We start from the raw sequence: 8,287 nt of genomic DNA on the forward strand, positions 1-8,287 counted from the left end.
GGGCTGACGCTGTTTTCTGTCGACACAGGCTTGTAACCCTCGCCGGCGTCCAGGCGCGCCGGTCGGGGTCGAGAAAAGGCCCCAAGGCACTTGAGTCAGACTTTGCGGGGGCTGAAGACAGAGTGGGGTCACTGGTCAGCTGGGGGTTGCTGGCGGATTTGTGCCGGGTAAGGAGACGTGCGCCCCCGGAGCCCCGCGGCCCCGCCCGCCCGGGCGGACCCCGCGTGTGTGGGGGGCCCCGGGGCGGCGCAGCGGGGCCCACCCAGCGCCCCGAGCTTCGGCTCACCGGAACAACCCGGGTGCGCGATGTACAGTGCAGACAGGGCAGGAAGCCGGGGCAGTACTCGGGTTCCAACAGACTGGGTCCTGCGGCTGTGGGGCCCTGGCCCTCCCTCTAAAAGGAGAGGCGTTGGGCACGCGGGCTTCCCAGGGCCTGCGCTTCCAGCTGTCAGATTCCTTTCCCACTGGGAGTTACGTCTCGCTTTGTTGGAATATTTTGACCTTGATTTTTTTAAAAAAAGATTTTATTTATTTATTCAACAGAGATAGAGACAGCCAGCGAGAGAGGGAACACAAGCAGGGGGAGAGGGAGAGGAAGAAGCAGGCTTATAGCAGAGGAGCCTGATGTGGGACTCGATCCCATAACGCCAGGATCACGCCCGGAGCCGAAGGCAGACGCTTAACTGCTGTGCCACCCAGGCGCCCCTTGACCTTGATTTTGAAATTTTTCTTTATTTCCTGATATCTTATCTGGCTGATGTGGCAATAGGGGCAGTAGGTTAACCCGAGTCTGTGGGAGATGGTTAGTGGTTGGAGAAATGACCACATAGCAGTCGTAAGGGAGACAAAGCCGTCCTTGGCCGTTTTAGATCTCACTGGAAGCACTCAAGGTTCTGGAGCGGGTAAGGTGTTGCCATTACTAAGGAAAGAGTCTGTCCTTTTTTCCATTTGGGGACACCCCTCAGAGTGTCAGGGCTAAGACTTTTGGCTTCTGGAGTCAGGCAGAGAGTGTAAGTGGGACGACAGGGAATTGGCAAGTTATTGGCTGCCTCACTCAGAAGGGAGCCCCGTCCCAGCTGTGGGATGCCGAGCAGAAGGACGGGCCCAGTTCTAGAGAAGCCAAACAAAACATGTCTCAGGACTTGGCCTGGACTTAGGCTGCAGTTCTGTGCCCTCTGCTTATTCAAAAGGTCACAGTTGCAAACCAGTGAGCTGGAAGCATTTCTCAGGCATGATTTTTGGGAAAGGAGTAAGGCTTTTGGTGGTGCCTGCAGAAATATCTAAGTTCGCCAGGTTCTCCGGGAGAAGCTTTATAGCACCGAGAGGAGCCTGAGCACAGGATGTGATCATGCTTCCTTCACCTGCGTGGTGGTCCTCTCCCAGACTCGAAGCAGAGTCCTGTTTCAGCCCTGCTTTCCTCCCTCCCCAACCCCCAGTATGCACACTCTGCTCTGTAGTCCTTCCTGGGCTCGGATGGTGCTGGGGCCTTGGGAAGCTGGACTGTCACAGAAACCTGATCATTTAGAAATGTTTGTTATGCTGTGCTTGAGGAGAAGGGCCTGGAAATCGCCCAGCTGGTTGTCCAGGGACAGGGGAATTGGATATCTCTGTGTACTCTTTAAAGCTGCACTTTTCCCTGGCCATGGCAGAGAAGGTTGAATCCAGCTTGAGGTGGCCCTTGGAGATGTGGTCTGTCAGTCAGTGGCTCCTGCTTTTTTTCTGGATCCCTTTTGGAAGAGGCCCTCATTCCAGCACCTCCTCCAGAATTTCATGGCTATCTTTTGTTACCTTTTGTGGTGTTCATCTCTTTCACATTAAGACTTAAAGTATTGTTGGGGCCTCTGTGAATTTTTCGATTGAATAGGAGGAGTTTCATTGTTGAAAATACTTTGGTGGGGCGCCTCGGTGGCTCAGTCATAAAGTGTCTGCCTTCGGCTCAGGGCATGATCCCAGAGTACTGGGATCGAGCCCCGCATCGGGCTCCATGCTCCGCTGGAAGCCTGCTTCTTTCTTTACCTGCTGCTCTGCCTGTGTTCCCTCTCTCGCTGGCTCTCTCTCTCTCTCTCTCTCTGTCAAATAAATAAATAAATAAAATCTTAAAAAAAAGAAAGAAAGAAAGAAAGAAAATATGTTGGCACCTGACTCCTCGGTGGAGGATGCTTTTGGCTCCTGCTCACTCCTGACACACCCTGGCAGGGTCTTTTGGTTCAACTGGGGCGACTCTGTGTTCTGCACCCTTGAATCTGGGACAGGTGGCCACCTCTCCCACGTCTCAGTCCCTGGTGCGTTTTGTGCATGATTCAAATTTCGAGTTCCTGCCTATGAAAGTGAAGATTGTTTTCTTCTCTGGCTGGAGGTCTAGGAAGGGTCAGAGGTGCTCGCCCTCTGGGTTCCTCTCTTCGTGGTCTTTTTGAGTCGGGTGTGAACACCCCAGGACTGGCACTGGTCACTTCTGACAGTGGTCCGAATTACAGGCACAAACCAGCACTTCTGTCCTCTGAGAGCTCTTGAAAACGAAGACCAGTATCATAGTCTGAAAGAAGTGATTTCCCTGAACATGCATGTGAAGACATTTGTGTTTTCTTACGGATGTGGTAAAATGAGGATATTTTCTTCTTTACTGAAGGAATTCAGAAAACCCGACACGGCGAGCCTCACACTTTGCTACTCGCCGAGTCACTGTCCCGGGATGTCGCATCCCCGGGATGCCAGGCCTCCCGGGCCGAGGGCTTATCTGTAAGTCTCAGCCTGGGGCGGCCTCCCGTGGACACGGACCGAGGCTGCGCTTTTGTCTTCAGGCCCAGCGCTGCTGGGAGTCGTCCTCCATCACACGGGTGTAAGGAAGAGCTTGACCGTGGAACAGGGCACCATGAAGGTTGAGTTACTGCCCGCCCTGACCGACAACTACATGTACCTGATCATTGATGACGAGACCAAGGAGGCCGCCATTGTGGACCCGGTGCAGCCCCAGAAGGTGGGAGGCAGGGCCCCAGCAGCACTTCATCCCCGGCGGGGGCTAATAGCGGCAGTGCCCTTGTAGCTTGGCCGAAGCTAAACAGAAACTCACCCATTTGGCTTCTGCAAAACCACTGGTGGCCAGCCACTCTGCCGTCGGGCCGAAGGCCAGTGAGGGATGGAGGCCACCGATGGCTTGGGCAAGGGGAGCAATGGGCTTCTGTCTGTAAGGTCGCTCGGAGCCAGGAAGCCCCGGGGGCGGTGACCTCGGCTGGCGGGGCTTGGAGAGGTCGTGGCTGGCCCTGAACTGCCAATTGGGTCAAGAGAGACCTGAGCAGGGGCAGGCCGGCAGGGTCACGACAGGGCGCGGCCCCTCCCAGCCAATCCTGGGTCCTGCCGCCCACCCTGCATCTCATCCGGCCAGTGCTGGGGGTGTGACCAGGGCCCCCGTCTTGCCTCACGTTTGATTGCAGGTTGTAGAAACGGTGAAAAAGCGCGGCGTGAAGCTGACCACGGTGCTCACCACCCACCACCACTGGTAAGCCCTCACCGACCGGCCGCTTGGGCCTGTTGGCTCTGGGCCGCGTGCACCCCAGTGTGCACGGCTGGCGGCCGTGGGAGCCGGGCACTTGCGGGCTCCCTGGGCCCTCCTTCAGGTGGGGGCCTGCGGGATCGGGGTGCTGGAAGCCCTTGTCCCTGCCCAGCTGTGTTCTCTGAGCTGCTGAGGGTCGGCCCCAGTGGGATTCTGGGAAGACTTGCGGACGCTAGCCCCCATGCTGCCACCCCGGGCCCTCGGCCCCGGCCCTGGGCTCTGCTAACCCGGGGGCTCCGTTGCAAGGACCTCCAGCAGCATATTTGAAGGTGTCTGGGCTTCTGTGATGGGAGATTGGTTTTGTTATCAGGGAAGAAACAATTCTAGACATTTAATGTTTTTAAAAATCAAGCAGCTATATTTGGAGAGGTTGTGGTTTTCAAAATTGGAGGTCAGGGATAAAAGAAACCCCCGTGTGTTTGGGTTTTTGGGCTAGAGCTGCTTGTCCCAGACCCTTGGTGGGGTTTCTGAAATTTTGGGGGCTCTTCACAGCTAGAAAAAAGTGTTCATTTGGCTCAGAATTTTCTCTTCCACGTACATCCCCAAGGGCAGCTAGCAGCTGTCACATCCCCGCAGAGGGTCCTGAGGACGTGGATTGGCCAGAGTTTGTTCAACGGTGGCCACTTCTTGGTTGAGTCACTAGGGCACCGAGAGGCTTTGGGGTTTAGCTTTGGGGGCATCAGCTGTTAACTCCGAAAAGCAGAGGTGGGCTGGCAGCTTTGCCCTTGGCCGCTGTGCCCTGGGCTTATTTTCTGGGAAAAGCCAGATCGGCCTCCCGCACAGCCTCAGCGTTGGCTTCTTCCTCCCTTGCTAAGCAACCACCGGGTGACTTTTCTCAAGTTGTGATGCTTTGGGGTTTTTCATATGTTTATGTTAGAATACAAAACCCCAAATTTGGCCCCAGAGTGAGCCCTGGGGTGCCAGTGCCTCCCTCCCTGCACTTCGAGGCGGTGTTGGCGCTGCCCTGGGTGTAGCAGACGGGAGGGCAGGGGCGGCCCGCCCCTGTTATCTGTGGGCCCTGCTGGGTCTGGGCCACTGGAGGGGCTCGGTGGATGAATGTGGAGTGAGGAACAGGTGCCCTGCTTGTCCTGGGAAGGCTGATCTGGCGCAGGGCCCCGGCTGGGCGCACGTCCAGCCCCTTGTCAGCCTCACGAGGTGTGTCAGGAGCTGGCCTGGCCCCCAGTCGCCCTCAGGCATTGCTGATTTACGTATGTATGTATGTATGTATGTATGTGTTTATTTGTTTAAAGATGTGTTTTTATTTTTACTTTTTAAATTATAAAAAAGTTTTTAATTCCAGTTAGCTGACAGTTACCGGCTGCAGGTGTAGCACATGAGTGATCCAGCACTTCTGTCCGTTACTGTCTCATCACAAGTGCGCTCCTTAATCCCTGTCACCTGCGTCACCCTTCCCCACACGGCCTCCCCTCTGGTAACCATCTGTTTCCTCTCAAGAGTCTGTTTCTTGGTTTGTCTCTCTTCTTTTCCCTTTGTTCATCTGTTTTGTTTCTTAAATTCCATATGAGTGAGACCCTACGGCATTTGTCTTTCTCTGACATTTCACTTAGCGTTATACTCTGTAGCTCCCTCCGTGTTATTGCAAATGGCAAGGTTTCATTCTTTCTCATAGCTGAATAGCAGTCCATTGTGTGTGCGTACACACACACACACGCCGCGTCTTTGTCTGTTCATCAGCGCGTGGGCACTCAGCCTGCTTCCGTAATTCGGCTGTTGTCGATGCCGCTGCTGTAAACAGGGTGCGTGTACCCCTTTGCATTAGCACTCTTGTAGCTCTGGGTAAATAGTAGTGCGATTGCTGGATCATAGGGTGGCTCTATTTTTAACTTTCTGAGGAGCCTCCACGCTGTTGTCCAGAGCGGCCACACAAGCTCGCATTCCCAGCAGCAGTGCACGAGGGCTCCCCCTTCTCCGCATCCTCGTCAGCACCTGTTGTTTCTTGTGTTGTTGATTTTACCCGTTCTGACAGGTGTGAGGTGATATCCCATTGTGGTTTGGATTTGTATTTCCCTGATGATGAGTGATAGTGAACACCTTCTCATGTGTCTGTTGGCCATCTCTGTGTCTTCTTTGGAGAAATGTCTGTTCCGGTCCTCTGCCAATTTTTTTAATTGGATTATTCATTTTTTGGGGGGTTGAGTTATATAAGATTTTTATATATTTTGGATACTAACCCTTTATCAGATATGTCATTTGCAAATATCTTCTCCCATTCCTTAGGCTGCCTTTTAGTTTTGTTGACTGTTTCCTTGGCTGTGCAGAAGCTTGTTACTTTGATGAAATCCCAGTAGTTCATTTTTGTTTTTGTTTTCCTTCCTCTGGAGACGTGTCTCGTATGAAGTTGCTACGAGACATCATTGCCTGTGTTCTCCTCTATGATTTTTATGGTCTCCTGTCTCACACTTAGGTCTTTCATCTATTTTGAATTTATTTTTGTGGATGGTGTAAGAAAGTGGTCCAGTTTCATTCTTTTGCATGTGGCTGTCCTGTTTCCCCAACACCATTTGTTCAAGAGACTGTCTTTTCCATTGGTTATTTTTGGATGGTTCATTTCTGAGTTCTCTCTTCTGTTCTTCTGATTTCTGTGTCTGTTTTTGCGCCAGTACCACACTGTCTTGATCACAGCTTTGTAATATAGACTGAAATCCAGAATTGTGATGCCACCGGCTTTGCTTCTGCTTGTCAGGTTTGCTTTGGCTCTTCAGGGTCTTTCGTGGTTCCATAGAAATTTTAGTATTCTTTGTTGTAGCTCTGAAAAATGGGGGTGGTATTTTGATAGGCATTGCGTTAAATGTGTAGATTGCTTTGGGTAGCACAGACATTTTAGCAATGTTTGTTCTTCCAGTCCATGAGCATGGAATGTCTTTGTTTCTTTCTGTCTTCAGTTTCTCTCATGAGTGTTCCATAGTTTTCAGACTACGGTTCTTTCACCTCTTTGGTCAGGTTTATTCCTAGGTATCTCATGGTTTTGGTGCAATTGTAAACGGGATCATTTTCTTAATTTCTCTTTTTGCAGCTTAATTAGCATATAGAAACGCAACAGGATTTTCCGCATTGATTTGTATCCTGCAGCCTTATGGAATTCGTGTATCAGTTTTAGCAGTTTTTCGGTGTTCTTTCGGGTGGGGCATTGCCATTTTATTTTATTATTAATTTACTAATTTTTAGGGAGGCGGGGAGGGCAGAGGGAGAGGGAGAGAGAGAATGTTAAGCAGGTTCCACTCATCTCACAACCCTGAGATCCTGACCTGAGCTGATATCAAGAGTCAGACCCTTAACCGACTGAGCCCCCTAGGCGCCCCGGGCGTTGCCATTTTAGAAGCCAGCTTCCACCTGCTCAGGGCAATGGGTCCCAAACTGGGTCACCTGTGAGAGTCATGGGCGGGGGGGCACTTTAAAACTCCTGCTCTTCAGACTGACCCCAGGCCAACTGCGGCAGGATGTGGGGTGGGGAGTGAGAACTTCGTGCTTCCTACAGATCCTAGGCGACTCTTATGCGCCCAAAGTGTGGGAGCCGGGGCGTTCGGGATTATGTAGGTGTCTGCAGCTTGGTCTGCCTGCTTCTGAAGCTTCCGCAGCCACAGGGCAGGGGCACAGAAATGCCTCACTTAGGAATGGCGTATCTGAGAATGTTCTTTTCTATGGAGCCAAAGGACCAAGAAGCCAGTTTCCTGTGTGGGGAGATGCCTTTCTACCTAGAAGGTAGCCAGGAAAGGAGACTTGTGGTCAGGGTTTAAGAGCAGGCAGGCCCAGGCCTATCAGCAGAAGCCCAGGTCTCCTTTCCGACTTCCAGGGACCACGCTGGCGGGAACGAGAAGCTGGTCAAGCTGGAGCCTGGGTTGAAGGTGTGTGGGGGCGATGACCGGATTGGGGCGTTGACTCACAAGGTCACGCACCTGTCCACACTGCAGGTGAGCAGTGAACCAACGGAAGGCACTCCAGCGTGGCTGACCTCCAGGCCCCAGAGGGGTGGGCTGTGGTGGGGCACTTGCCCCCGCTCCTGGCATTCCCTCCCTTACCCAGGGACCCGGCGGGTGGAGGGCAGCGGGACGGTGCCCTGTCAGGAGCAAAACGGGCACGTCCGCCTGCGGAGGGCGCCGGGTTGCGGGGAGACGCTGTCGGGCCCCGTTCTGAGACAGTCCGGGAAACTGGGACACGGACTGTGATGGGAGCGGGTTCTCCCGTCACGGTTGCATCTCTCGGATGCAGTCATGTGAGGTCAAGCGAGTGGATGTCCCTGGAGCTTCCGCAGGCGCCTCGGGGGTGGTGTGCGCGCACGCGTGCAGCTCCTGGTGCGCATGTGCAGGGTGATGCGCACGCGGCGGGCGGGGCCTGTTCGCAGTCGGGGACCCAGCGGAGGGTCGCCCCGACGGTCATCTTGATTTAAGGCTTTTCGTAGGCTGAACATTTTCGAAGTTATGGGGGGGGGCAGTGGGAGACAGGAAGGAAAACTGAGCAGAAGGCCAAGCACTGAAGAAAGAAAACGGTCTTTTCTAAGAAGCAAGACACCTGGTTCGGATCTGGCTTGATTTTGAGGCAGAGAGTAAAACAAGCCCCTTTGGTGTTGCACGCCGGGCAGCACCAGGTTCCGGGGAGGGCCTTGCCTCTGAGGCCCCCTCGGACGGAGTCGCACGCTCGCCAGCAAGATGCATGTCCTGCTCGGTGGAGCGGCGCTGAGCGAAGTCCGCTCGGCCCTGTTGGGAGCTGCCGCCGTGGGGCGGG

At 53.7% G+C, this 8,287-nt stretch overlaps 1 protein-coding gene across 3 annotated transcripts in view; it reads left to right on the forward strand.

Annotated features, from left to right (window-relative positions):
- The window catches only part of HAGH (hydroxyacylglutathione hydrolase), a 16,729-nt gene that overhangs the window by 437 nt on the left and 8,005 nt on the right, over positions 1-8,287 (forward strand). The window contains exons 1-4 of one of the 3 annotated variants that reach the window (XM_011226168.3): positions 29-167; positions 2,799-2,974; positions 3,429-3,493; positions 7,359-7,476. In XM_011226168.3, the coding sequence (XP_011224470.1) occupies positions 2,870-2,974; positions 3,429-3,493; positions 7,359-7,476 (288 nt within the window). In that variant the 5' untranslated portion in view covers positions 29-167; positions 2,799-2,869. Of the gene's footprint in view, positions 1-28; positions 168-2,798; positions 2,975-3,428; positions 3,494-7,358; positions 7,477-8,287 lie in introns of those variants that run through there. The other 2 variants (XM_034670633.1, XM_034670634.1) reach the window with 2 other exon arrangements.

Source organism: Ailuropoda melanoleuca, chromosome 10 (assembly GCF_002007445.2).
Source record: "Ailuropoda melanoleuca isolate Jingjing chromosome 10, ASM200744v2, whole genome shotgun sequence".
NCBI classification, from domain to species: domain Eukaryota; kingdom Metazoa; phylum Chordata; class Mammalia; order Carnivora; family Ursidae; genus Ailuropoda; species Ailuropoda melanoleuca.